General features: G+C 36.0%; 1 protein-coding gene across 1 annotated transcript in view; it reads left to right on the forward strand.

Moving 5' to 3' along the window:
* Window positions 1-13,907, forward strand: part of LOC136027141 (uncharacterized) — a 122,722-nt gene that overhangs the window by 65,016 nt on the left and 43,799 nt on the right. The window contains exon 5 of the mRNA XM_065704108.1: window positions 6,511-6,700. Within this exon, the coding sequence (XP_065560180.1) occupies window positions 6,511-6,700 (190 nt within the window). The remainder of the gene's footprint in view (window positions 1-6,510; window positions 6,701-13,907) is intronic.

Consider the following 13,907-nt stretch of genomic DNA (forward strand, 5'->3'; position numbering starts at 1 on the left):
TTGATTCGTTGAAAGCCGGAATGAGTGTTGATGAAATATCTAACGCAATGGCAGGATTCTGTCGTTTAGAGGAGTTGAATGTAGCAAAAACGCTGCTCGCATGTCTGTGTCGTAAAGCTGGTAGATTGCAAGAAAGGAGAGGAAAAACAGCTGAAAAGACTACTGCCTCGGACATAATGCGTGTTATCATAGAACTTGATTCGAAACAGTTCATATGGCCTGTAATCGTCCCACGGAGCCTTAATGAAAGTCCAGTATTAAAGCCTGACATCAGCGTCCGGCTTGATAAACTTGTTTATGACTATTCCCGAAAGCTTGAAAAAACACTGTCTTCTATTGAGCTTATCGAATCTAATTTGGAGAAAAAAATAAAGCCTGGCAATGACCTTGATCTCAGTCCACTGTGCCCCACCATGAATGGCCGCCTCTCCCACTAAAGACTGTCCCATTTAAGACCATAGTGATAAAAAACCCACCCACTCTCCTACTGAAGGATCCTGTCTGCCGCAAGAAAGAATTTGATAAGACAGGGTGTACAAATATTCGTTATGTTAAAGTGACTAAGAATAGTGTTATGGTATCGGTACCATGTCAAGATGCATCGAAGCTCAGTTGTGATCTAAAGGTTAATTTTCCTGAAAGCATAATAACTTCCAAGCCTCGGCGATTTTTTGGAATTATCAGGAGTGTGGACATTGATTTTGATGTTAGTACCTAAGCATTGGACTTTCCGGGTATAATCGATTTTAATCGGCTAGGAAAATCGCAAACTGTAAGAGTTATTTTTCAAACAGAAGAATACCTGCATTTTTACATCACACATGGCATCAAATTTGGTTATGAGCTTTTCCGAGTGGAACGTGATCGTATTCAGCCTAGGTGTTGTTTTAAATGTCAAAGTTTTAACCATGTTCAAAATCCATGAATCTGAATGTTTCAAATGTGCCCGATGTATCGGTAATCACATTTCGACTAAAGACTCCCCATGTCAAGCGCCAGTTAAATGCGCCAGTTGTGGCTCGAATGATCATCCAGTTTACAGCTTTAGGTGTCCGATTTTAAAGAAGTTTTGTAAATGAATGTATTACTTCGTGTTACGTCCTTTAATTCAAATGGTGTGTTAGGGAAATTACCTGTACTTCTTAGTTTTTTGAATGAAAAATCATCGTTATTATGTCTTCAGGAACACCACCTCCTTGATCATTCGTTGAATCTGCTTTCTAGTTTGTCTATTTAGCATGATATTTTTGCTGTTCCCGCTACACTGACTGGTGGGCGTCCCTCCGGTGGTTTAGCTACTATTTTACCCAAGTCTCTTAATGCAACTATTCTAGCAATTGATACAAACTTTTTAGCTTGTAGTTTTTCAAACGTAGTTTTAATTAATTGTTATTTTCCGACTGATTACCATGATGATATTTCTCTTGATGCGTTTACTCAATGCTGTATAATCTTAGTCGTTTTGTCTCTAGTTTACAGTCAAATTTGCGTACTTATAATTTAGGTGATTTTAACTGTGATCCAAATATAGCAAATGAAATATAATGGTACAATTTTATCATCTTGTCTTCCTAATTATTTTGTTTTACCGAAGTCCCAGGATTTTACTTATATTCATTGGAGTGGTAGTACAACTAATATTGATCAAGTTTTTTCTTCTAACCCAAGTGATCCTTTGCCTGTGGTTATTGTAATCGAAGATTTCCCCGTTAGTGACCACATGTCGCTGCAGTTCCTTTTACCCCCTTTGCCTTCTCGTCCTTCCCCAGTTCGTTTTTCTGGTAATAAGCTTCCTAAATTTTTTGATCGGGTTGATTGGAATCCAAATTTTAAACCGCTTTACCAAGAAAGAGTTGGGACTTTAATTGATAAAGTTTTTGTTCCTGATAGTTTGGATTCAATGGACAGTAATCTCTCTTTGACTATCAAATGTCTTTATTTTGTATAAATCCATTGCTTAAAGTATGGTGCTGCGGCAGTTTTTCCTACTAATAGGATAGGATTGGGTGCGCAGAAACCTTTTTGGAGCCTCAATCCTTTTTTGGTAAATTCTAATAAGGCGGCAAAACAAGCGTATTGGGAATGGCGGGCGCTTGGTAAGCCTAGAGACTCGCATCCAGCTTTTTTGCTAATGAAAAAGAAAAAGGCCGAGTTCCAAGCGGAGCTCCGTCGTCATAATAACCTGATCATAGAAGAAGCTTCTTCAAACATTGATAACGACAAGGACAAGAATCTCCTTTGGAATGTTCTCCGAGGCAATAGGCGGACTAACATGCCTGATACTAATTCCACACCATTGCTAAAAGAATGGGAAAATTATTTTTCTAAGTTGTCGACTTCGCACGATTTTAACAGTGTTGTGTTTGCAATTAGATGAAAGGTTGAAGAATTTTCAACTGATTACAGGATTTCTGAGGATCACGTAGATCAATCAAAACATTAAAGGCGCAGTCGGCTAAGGATCATGATGGCGTATTTGCTAATCACCTTAAACTTGCTCCTTCTTCTTTTCTTATTACTCTACTGGCATTTTTCAACCTTTTACTTATTACTGGTTTAGCACCATCGTCATTCTATATTGGCATAGTTACGCCTATTCCTAAGAGCGGGAAAAAAGACTTGTCATCTTTTAGTTCCTGGAGGCCAATTACTAGGGGTTCTATGATTGGGAAAGTGTTTGAGTTGTGTTTGAAGGATCTTCTTGAAATTCTTGACGCTGGTTCTAATCAAGTTGGTTTCAAGAGAGGTTTGGGATGTGACCACGTCCATGCATCTTTCAGCAAATTTATTGAAGAAGCGAGAATCTCTGGTCAACCGCTATACGCCCTCTTGATTGATATCAAAGGGGCCTTTGATAACATTTCTCATGCATCTGCACTGCTCACTTTAATCCATGTTGGATTGCCCCTAGCTGTCATTCGAGTCCTTCGCTCTTGGTATTCTGGATTAAAGATCCGTATTTGTCCGAGTTCGTCTTCATCTCATTCCAAATTAATTTAAGTGGGTAGAGGAATTAGACAAGGAGGAATTAGACAAGGAGGAATTATTTCTCCTTATATATTCAATTCATGTTTAGCTACTACTCTTAATTTTCTTTCCTGCTCTTTCGTTTCATTATCTCGAAATATGTCTTACATTGCATATGCTGATGACAATATCCTTCTAAGCCGGTCCAAGTCTAGTCTTGTTTCTAATTTTAATATTTCAATTAATTGTTTAAAAGGTTTGGACCTTTCTATCAGTTTTGAAAAATGTAAATTTTTTCTTGTAAATTGTTTAGAGATAATGTCAGGGCGACTCTCGATTGCGGCAATGATGTTATTTTTCAGTCGTCGCCAATAGTCACTTATTTGAGATTACCTTATGCATGCTTTGAAAAGAGATTTTAAATCAGTCCTGGTTAAGCATGTTCAGATGAAACTACGCAAGGCATTTGGTCTTTTAATTCGTTTTCGGGGTCTTTACCGTCGGGACGTCCTTGGTCGTATGTATAGCGCTGTTGCTCTGCCTCACATATTATTCCCGTCCCTCCTCTTCCGTAATTTCAGACCTTCTGATCTTTCGCCCATTAAAGTTTCTTTTTTTAAATTTTGTAAAATTTTACTTGGTTTCCCCCTTTCCTTTAGTAACACTGACATTGTTTTAAAGCTTAAAGTGAAGGATCCTGTAGTCTGTATAAAGAAAAAATATAAAACATTTGAAGATAAGGCGAAAATTAACCTTTTAGGCCACAATTTATTTCCGTTTTTTAGTAAGAGTTCTGGCTCTTGATGATTTATAGGCTAAACTATTTAGCAAGTGTTTTTGTATCTTTTTTTCTTCTCTTTTTAAGTGTTGATCAATATTTGATAGGTTTTCATTGTAAGTGTTATCATTTGTCTTTTCTTTATATTATATTGCAGCGTACTCCTCATTTTTTGAGGGAAATGAAGAAAATAAATAAATAAATAAATATTGGGCACATAAATTTAGATGTGGAAACATTTCAAACTCATTTTTATCCAATTTGTCCTCCAAAGCTCTAATTCTTATGAATACATTTCATTAGCTTTTTGAGTCAATAAATGTATTTTTGGTCCTTACATTATCTTATTCAAAACACTCCATTGTCCAAAAATTTCCATCAAATAGACCAGTATAATAGTCACAGTTACCATCCCTCAAAATGTTTGCGTCTTCATTTTGAATTTCTTTTATTACAATTGCAATGTCCACTTTGAGTTCATGTATGCTCATAATAACTTTAGCACTAGATAACCATCATACTTCACAGTAGTACAAAAGTGTGGTATTAAGTAGCTCCCATATCGTCACACGGCTTTGTAAACAGTATAACTTATAATGAACTGCTTTTTATATAGTTTGTAATTTTCGTTACTTTTGTAAAAACAATTAAGTTCCTAATTTTCATTTATTTATTTTTTTGATGCAAGAGCTGCTCTGTAGAGCATGCAGTGCATCACGAGAACATCGGGTATTTTGATTTCAACCAGTGCTAGAATGCCAGTTTTCTGTCCTAACATCGATTTTGCACTACCTGTATGAATCCAAACGCAATCATTCTACAATATACCTTTCTCATTAGAAATAAATTTCAATTACATAAAAGTTTCACGGAATGTGGCTTTTCCAGGAAAAAGTTCGCAAAAAAAAAATCTTCGGTTGTATTTTCATTTTCAATGTATCGAAGATATCCTATTAAATAATGCGGTTGTAGCTATATCAGTTCCTTCTTCTACTTGTTAGGCGAATTTTGAAGTGCGTATCTGAGAAACTAATTAATCACAAAGATTGTATTATCTATCGTCTAAATTTTCTAATTGTCAATCGTCTATTTTTTCAACCCTGAATGGAGTATCTAGCAGAATCTACAGTATCTTGCTAATTCTATCTTGATATCACAAATCAAGCATTTGTTGAGCCTGGGCCAGTAAATACCGCAGTCCCAAAAGGGTTAAGATCTTTCGCGTGACTATGCAGTTCCAATTTCATTTGATTTTTTGTCCATCCTGGCTAATACTCATGCCTCCCCAATGACTGGTCCATGCCTCTCTGGGGAGGTGCGGCTCCCAGTTTGGAAAGTGCTGCTATAAGCCAAAGCATTTTTTGATCAAATTCAGATTCAAATTCAAATTCACTTTATTTAAAAAACATGCGATGGACAAAGCCGATTATTAGTTTTTATTGTCATGCACACACAAAAATCCGTCGGTCAGATCTGGTCAGATTTGATCCTGAAATATCAATAAATTTTTGTTGAAGTAAATTTATATGTAGGAAAAAAGGGACTTTTATCTCTTAACAAAATGGATGGCATGCCATGTTGTCCAACATTCGATTGTTTAAGATTAATTATATGATTAAATTTTATTAGTAGCAAAGTTAAGTTTATCAATTGAAGTTTATCAAGGACTGAAGAACTTAGGATGTATGTATTTTGGTTTAATGAAAAATTGTTACATTTGATCAATTACTAGATAATTGTTTTTCCTTAGTCTCGGGAAATTCTTAATTGTCTTTCCTTAGTTTCATCAGGAAATTAACGAGAAAAGATTTTCGATTTTGAAGATCAAAATTGCTGAAAGCTTAATAGCTTATGCCCTAGCTCTTCTTTTCAAGGGACTAGGACCAATATGACCTATATGTGTGTGTCAGAGGGAGGGGGGGGGGCGAGAGTTATCCAAATTTCAATTTTCATGATATTTACCAAAAGAGCTATTGGGTCTCAGCTGTACATGATCAGAAGTAATAGTTAAGGTTATATTTACACCTTTTCAAAGCACATAATTGATCTAAATTATGCGGTGGAGGAGGATAGGGGGTTGTTAAAAGGGGGGTGTTTTAACAACGGAACCCGGAAGGGTTAGCCAAATCCCATTTTTTTTCTGTCAACTATTCACCGACAATCTTGATGGAATGAAACTCTCTCAAAGTTTTCTAATATCTAATAATTAGATGTGCCAGAGGAATTTCAGGAAAGCCTGGTTATGATGTTGCATGTCCTTGCTCGATTTTTCTGCAGAGAAAGGGCTACGGTCTTGTCATCTTAAATAAGGATATATTGGAATCAATTGAATATTCTTTGGGATTAGCAGCTACAACTTGCATTGCACTTTCACCAAGTTTGATTCCAGTCCCATAATCACTATTATATGTGTCACTTGGAAACTTTGAATCATCTATTACAGTTTCTGCAATACTTTCCAGGGCTCTTCTACAGAAGGCTGATTCTTCGGTTACTATGTCAATGACAAGATAACATTGTGCTTGCGTCTTAGTAAGAAAAGGTTGTATACTCCTTGAAATACTTGCAGAATATTCAAGGCGTTTTGTAAGTTCTATGAATTTCCAAATACTGTTAATTTTCCTCACACATGGGATGCCTTCGGAAAAAAGAAGGCATCAATTTATTTTTTCTTTATTTCATTACACAAGTAACTTCTTCATCATAATTATCAAAGTAATATTTCTGTCATTTCAATCTTGCCATATTTTATCACTTTTCTTTAGGATTTATGACGAAATGCGAACGATGTCAGCAGAGAGATTCTGTCATAATCCAAATACCGTCAAATTCTTCAGACCAAAGCGCAACTATTGCGAACTTCCACACCGAGATTGAGAAGCTTCGGATCGAATTGGAAAAGACAAGATGTCAGCTAAGTCTGGTACAAGAGAGGGAAACAAAGCTGAGGGATCGGTGAGTTTCACTTTATTTGCAGGATTTGAGAGATAAATCGAATATAGCCAGGAAAAATGTTTGAATTACTGAAATAACGAAATTGTTTTAGAATCCTTTGATCTTTTTTTTTTGTCAAAGACTAGAGAATATTGATTTCAATAGTTTTACAGAAACTCATTTTGCTTTTGTGTCTTAACTGTCTCAAATACCGTAAGGTATTACTAGAATTATATCAGCCTTTTAAATTATTTTGCATGAAAAGAAAACAGAACCCCAGCATCAAGATATTTCTCGTTTCCATTGCTCTCACAAATTTTGATTATAACTGTTTACTAAAATTTCTATAGCCTAATTTAAAATTATGGAATAAGATCCACAGTGTGAGGGAGTATAAAATAATAATAAGTATAGGACCACAATTCGATAAACTTAAGGTGGGAGACCTTAGAGAATTTTCTTTTCTGTTGCCTTGCTTATGTCTCACCTGGGTTAATTAGTTTCAAGTCTTCTTGATCAAGAAACTATCCCAGTTCTATGATACTAGTATCATTTCAGCTTTTATAGTATATATTGATGCTTTTTACAAATTTGAACAATTTAAAATTTAGCTTTCAGGGAGAATAGAAATACCGAACGGCATGGGAACCAAAACATTGGAAGTGCCATCTTGTGTTGAGCAAGACGTTAGTCACCATATTGAGATTAAACCTTGTTACAGATATTTATCTCACCATTTCGGGATGTCTAAAATCTAGGTGTCTTATTTTTAAAATTTAAATTTATGACACCCCAACTATTTAGACAGATCACAAAGGAAGATTAAAATGTATATTTTACTAACCCTGATTTTGTGATTCTTTAGATTTGCAGTGTCTAAGTACTAGATTGACAATTAAATTTTGACTTTCCTAAATAATTCTCTAACAATAAAGAAAAGTACACATAATGACAAAACCTGAAAAGGACAAAAGGTTTTAGCTAGTAAGTAGAAAATAATTCATTTCATAAATCCAACCATACTGTTTCAATAATATGATTGAAACTCGTTGTTGTGTGGTTATTTTAACATTTGCTTTACCGCTTTTCTCCAGTTTCCATTTAATCTACTCAAGCAAGTGGAAAAGTTAATGGCTAAGCTGATGCGTGACTCTGAAATTTGATAGATGTCAAGTCCTGTAAATCGTAACATTTTTGGATGCAAAAGAAATGACAGTCAACCCAAATATGCAATGATTCAATATCTCTTTTTAGAATTTGATAGAAAGTTGCTTACAGAGTTTTTGCAAGTTCAAAACAAATTGCTATTTGTTTTTGACACACTTAAGTATATCTCTTCTAGCAATCGTTGACATCAGGTTCTAAAAAGAAAACCAATAAAACAATACATACTTTCATTGATTTCCCTTACGGTAAGAATGTGTTATTTAATTTCAAAACACATTAAATAAAAAAAAAGCAAGTTGAATGTTGGCTTTTATCCCATTAGATTTTACGCGTTCATTACTTTTTGTTAATACAGTGACACATCCTTCTGCATGTGAAGTATACTGTTATGCCTCAGTCTTGTAAGAATTTTAAATGAAAAAAAATTCTTTTTTCAGCTGACACTAAGGTGGCAACATTAAAATTAAAGCGAGGAAATAAGTTTTCCGTGTATTATGTGGCAGCCCCTTTCCCAACCATCGTTCATTACGCTAAAGTTTCTTAATGATGACCCTCGTGTTTCTGGAGTCTTTCTTATGGGATTCGTCCTAAAAGTCAAACTTTACCGTAATGACCGAAGGGGTTGAGGAAGAGCAACTCCCGTCATATACGTAATAATTGTGTTGCGAGAGCAACACTTTGGTTTTGTCCCTTTTTTTTCCTATGCCGCCGATCTCAGCTTATTCCTGGAAACTGGTAAGGGTTTTAACCTGTGCGGTTTTTACGGAAAGTGTGGACCTCAGGCCGGATTGATTAATATGACTTTACATTTTGGAAAGCTCCGTAGAACTCTTGCCTGGGGCCAAAAAGGATGGTTTTTGATTGTCCACGAGCCAGAGCCTATGGTGGGCGAAGTGAAGTGGAGTTATATAGCCTATGTCAGAGAGGAGTATCTGAAGTTGTGCAGCCAAGATTTCGTTTCGTCAAACCATGTTTCTGCTTTCGAGTGGAAAGCTCCGTTCTAGCAGGCAAGCAGGCAGGCACCACTTTCAAATTGAAGATGGACTAAAATCTATAAGTGTTAAATATGTGCGGCAGTTACCCGGCCCCACAGCCAATATATCTTCTTTGAGTGATAAATAGAAAAATTTACAGAAGCAAAAATGCGGCATTTTCCCACGGGTCCGAAAGTGTTGCCATCTATTGTTTCTACCCATTTCTCTTCGTGATTTCAGCTGAGTTTATCATTCGGTTTTTTGGACTTGGGATTGCGGTAGAGAAATGGTATCAGATGTGCCTAATAAACTTTAAAAGTTCTCTCATTGCTAAAGAAATTGGAGCTTATCCTTTGCTCCTTTCTAAGTGGTGACGTTAGAAAGTTGGATGTATATCCAACTTTATGTCATATACATGGATGTATATGACATCCATTTTTTGGTACAAAAATTCCTTCATGAAGTATACCAGTTTGAAAGTTTCAAGGGGTTGACAACTTCAGTAGTAAGGTACACACTGAAACGAAATCTAGGCTGATACAAATTGTGAGACATATAGAGGACTTGTAAGCAACAGTCGGCTGTTAGGTAGTAATCATCTTCGGCAATGAGGGTTAGCAACTTTTGCTAGTTGGTGTATCTATTATTTGTTTCCAGTGTATTTGATGGTAAAGCCAATTTGGTTGCAGTGGTAAGACATGTAGGGGACTTGTAAATAATAATCTGCTGTTAGGCTACAGTCAACTTCAGCGATGAGGAGTTTGCAACTATGCTAGTTGGTGTACCCCTTTATTTGTTTCCGGTGAATGTATATCCAACTTTATGTCATATACATGGATGTATATGACATCCATGTTTTGGTACAAAAAATCCTTCATGAAGTATACCAGTTTGAAAGTTTCAAGGGGTTGACAACTTCAGTAGTAAGGTACACACTGAAACGAAATCTAGGCTGTTACAAATTGTGAGACATATAGAGGACTTGTAAGCAACAGTCGGCTGTTAGGTAGTAATCGGCTGTTAGCTGTTAGGTAGTTAGGTAGGCATCAAGCCTATCACGGGAGAGGGACTTATAAGTAAGAATTGGTTCACTTTGAGAGAGAAACGGCTGCTAACCCATAATCATCTTTGGCAATGAGAGGTTTGCCACTTTTGTTAGTTGGTGTATCTATTATTTGTTTCCGGTGTATTTGATGGTTAAGCCAATTTGGTTCCAGTGGTAAGACATGTAAAGGGATTTGTAAGTAATAATCGACTATTGGGCTACAATCATCTTCAGCGATGAGGAGTTTGCAACTTTTGCTAGTTGGTGTACCCATTTATTTGTTTCCGGTGAACCTGATATCTATCACGGGAGAGGGACTTGTAAGTAAGAATTTATTCACTTTGGGCTAGAAATTTGTGCAAATTTGTGCACATTGTATTCGATCTCTTTAAATCTGACAGAATTTAGTGTTTACGCAACGGGTACAAACGATAACGTAAAACAGTGAGATAGTTTCGTAATAATTAGTGTCACCTATGGTATTTTAATCCTGAAAAGCTACGGATAGCTTTATAATACCAACTAGATTATATAAGACATTGTTCCAAGTTTTCATCCGTCTCGATGTTTACGATTGAAAAGGATAAAGTTCAACTGGCTGCAAAGTCAATTTAGACCCTTCTTTCGATACTATTTTGTTGCTGTTTTTTAACGCTGAGGAATAGCCTTTGATCAGGTGATTACTGATCGATAGCGAAGAAACAAAACCAGTGTTGCTCTCGCAACACTTTAGTCGGCGAATCCGGACAAAGGTTGCCGCAACACTTCACGTTGCCCGGGCAACGTAGGTCTAATTTCTGTTTGTCTTAAGTTTTAATGTTGCTCCTTACTTTCAGTTGTAAAAAACTTTATTTTTGTTTAATTTCAGGTCGTTTTTCAAATCATATCGGGAAATCCCCCACCTCTTTCCGTGAAAAATTTCCCGGGGATAATCCCTCTCCCATAAAAAAAATTTCCACAGGAAATTCAACCCTGCCTGAATTACCCCCTCCTTCCTGGGGAATTCTCCTCGGACCACTTATCCTCACTGAAAGCCCACTAACCCTTTTCACAGAGTCTGTGGGGGGTCAGGTCATCCCCAGTGACATAGTTATTAGACCTTTCAACTATACTGAGTCAAATGCCTACCTACAAATTTTGATCGGAGTTCTTATTCATTGTGAACAATCCAGCAGGACCTTTTAGGACCATTGCTTCGATACGTTCACCCCTGGGAAAAAACAAAACTAAAGAAAACGGAAAAATAAACGAAACAAAAAGAAAACAGAAAAACAAACAAACACGCATTTTCTTTGCACGATATTTTACATTTTTCCAGATAGGAGCTTGAAACCTCTATAGCAAGGCTTTCAGATATACGAAACTTGATGGTGTAATTTCCTCTTCCTAGGGGTGATTTGCAATTTTCTAAAATCGGGCAGATTTTCTCAGGGTTGTACCTTTTGACAAGTAAAATTAAATTAGTGAATTTTATATATTTTGAATCAGCATAAAGAGTCATTAAGCCAAACTACGAACTGTTTGCTTAATTTGTAGAATGTTGTCAAAAAAAAATTCGCAGAGAAGTAAATCGTGATGCCAAAGTCCAAAATAAGAAGAAATAAATTCATACAATAGGCTAAACATCCAAAGTTCCAAAGTGTTGGCATACTGCTCCGACACATTAGAATTTAGCCTATGTCTTTAGTTTAATTGTGTTGTGAGAGCAACACTTTGGTTTTGTCGTGTTTTTTTTCCTAGTACCCCGATTTCAGCTTATTCCAAGAAAGTGGTAATGGTCTAACCTTTGCGGTTTTTACGGAAAGTGTAGACCCTAGGCCGGATTCATGAATATGACTTTGCATTTTGGAAAGCTTCTTAGAATTCTTGCTGGGGCCAAAAATCTATTTTTTCTACCATTTCTGTTCCTGATTTCAGCTGAGTTTATCATTCGGTTTTTCACACTTGGGATTGCGGTAGAAAAATGGTATCAAATGTGCCTCTTAAACCTTAAAAGTTCTATCATTGCTAGAGAAATTAGAGTTTATCCTTTGATCCTTTCTATGTGATGATGTTAGAAACTTGGCCTACGGTAAAAAAAAAGTCAACTTTTGAACCACGGCAGACAGGCCTTTTTTTTCAATTGCAATTGATAGCTCTTGATGAGCTGAGCATTTATTGGTAGAAAAATTTCTTCATGAGATATATCAGTTTGAAAGTTGAAAGGGGTTGACAATTTCAGTAGTAAGGTACACATTGAAACCTTTGCTCCTTTTATCCTTTGCTCCTTTCTAAGTGATGACGATAGAAACTTGGCCTGTGGCAAAAAAGTCAACTTTTGAACTAAGGCAGATAGATTTTTTTTTCGACGGCAGTCGATAGCTCTTGACGAGCTGATCAAAGTATATGTCATGCATTTTTTAACAGGAAAATTCCTTCATGAGATATACCAGTTTGAAAGTTTAAAGGGCGTGATAACTTCAGTAGTAAGGTACACGCTGAAACCAAAAATAGGCCGATACCAATTTTGAGGCATATAGAGGAGTTTTAAGCAACAGTCAGCTGTTAGCTCAAAAACATCTTCGGCAATGAGGGTTCGCAACTTTTGCTAGTTGGTGTATCTATTATTTGTTTTCAGTGTATTTGATGGTAAGATCAATTTGGCTTCAGTGGTAAGACATGTAAGGGACTTGTAAGCAATAATCAGCTATTAGGCTACAATTATATTCAGCGATGAAGGGTTTGCAACTTTTGCTAGTTGCAATGAGGGGTTTGCAAATTTTGCGAGTTGGTGTGCCTAGTATTTATTTTAAGATCCTTACAGATTAACAACTTCAGCGTTTAGTCGAAGCGAGGAAACAAAGTCAAAGTGTTGCTCTCGCAACACATTACTCGGCGAAGCTGAACAAAGGTTGCCGCAACACCTTACGTTCCCCATGCAACGTAGATCTAGTTTAGCTTATGTGTCCGTATTTGTCGGCAAATTGGACAATTTTGTCAGCACAATCTTTATATCTCCCTTTCCAAACTCAAAAAGGCAAGCTGCACCACTACCTCTAAGCACATCAAAATTTTAAGGAGGTCCAATAATTAGGATACATCATACCAAGGAATAGATTTGGGCATAGGTGCGACTCAGCAACGCTGCTGAGGTAACGGACAGAGACCAGTTTGTGTTCAGAATGAAATCCAGAATTTGAAATATAAAGGTTTGGTTTTTCAGGGATTCCTGAGATTGGCAACTTCTGGGGTAGCTTGCTATATATGTATATATATATATATATATATATATATATATATATATATATATATATATATATATATATATATATATATATATATATATATATATATATATATAGGGATACTTGCTAGGGTACTTGCTGTGATGCTAATGATGTAATCTTCTTTTAAAAATTAGTCCTTTTCAAAGTATTTCAAAATAATTTTCTGTAACAAAGGGAATGAACATTTCTATCTGAACTATCCTTAATAAATCTGATACTTCATTGTTTATATCTGTCACTTTATTATATTAGGAACTAGCACTAAGAAATAATATAATGATTCGTCTTTTGTAAGGGAATAAAGAAGTTGCCCGTTCTTATTCCCCAGACAAGTATCGGCTAATTAAATAGGCATGTTGTTGTTAATTTATCGCTCTTAAGCCAATTTAAGTATCGCTTAGTTTGGATAAAATGATAGCCCAAAGTCAAATTAGGTGATCAGCGTAGATCTTCAGGCGAAAAACATTTTTCTCACCGGGATGCCGCTAGTAAGGAGTGTAACTTGGAAAACAAGCATAACCCTTTCTAATTGTAGTGTTTAGTGTTTAATTATAAGTCCTTCGAACCTATGGTATGTACCAAATGAAAACCCTGGCTGTACATTGACTACAAAAAAAAACATTTTCAAGTTTAGCATCAACAGGGCAAGACAAAAAGGAAGCCAAACCAACTTTAGCAGGAAATACTTGGAATATTTGTCTACGTCCTTTAATGCTGTAGGTAATTAAAATACTGTTTCAGTATACAATAGACTATAGCCCCTTACTGTCCTTTGA

Source organism: Artemia franciscana, chromosome 5 (assembly GCF_032884065.1).
Source record: "Artemia franciscana chromosome 5, ASM3288406v1, whole genome shotgun sequence".
NCBI classification, from domain to species: Eukaryota; Metazoa; Arthropoda; class Branchiopoda; order Anostraca; family Artemiidae; genus Artemia; species Artemia franciscana.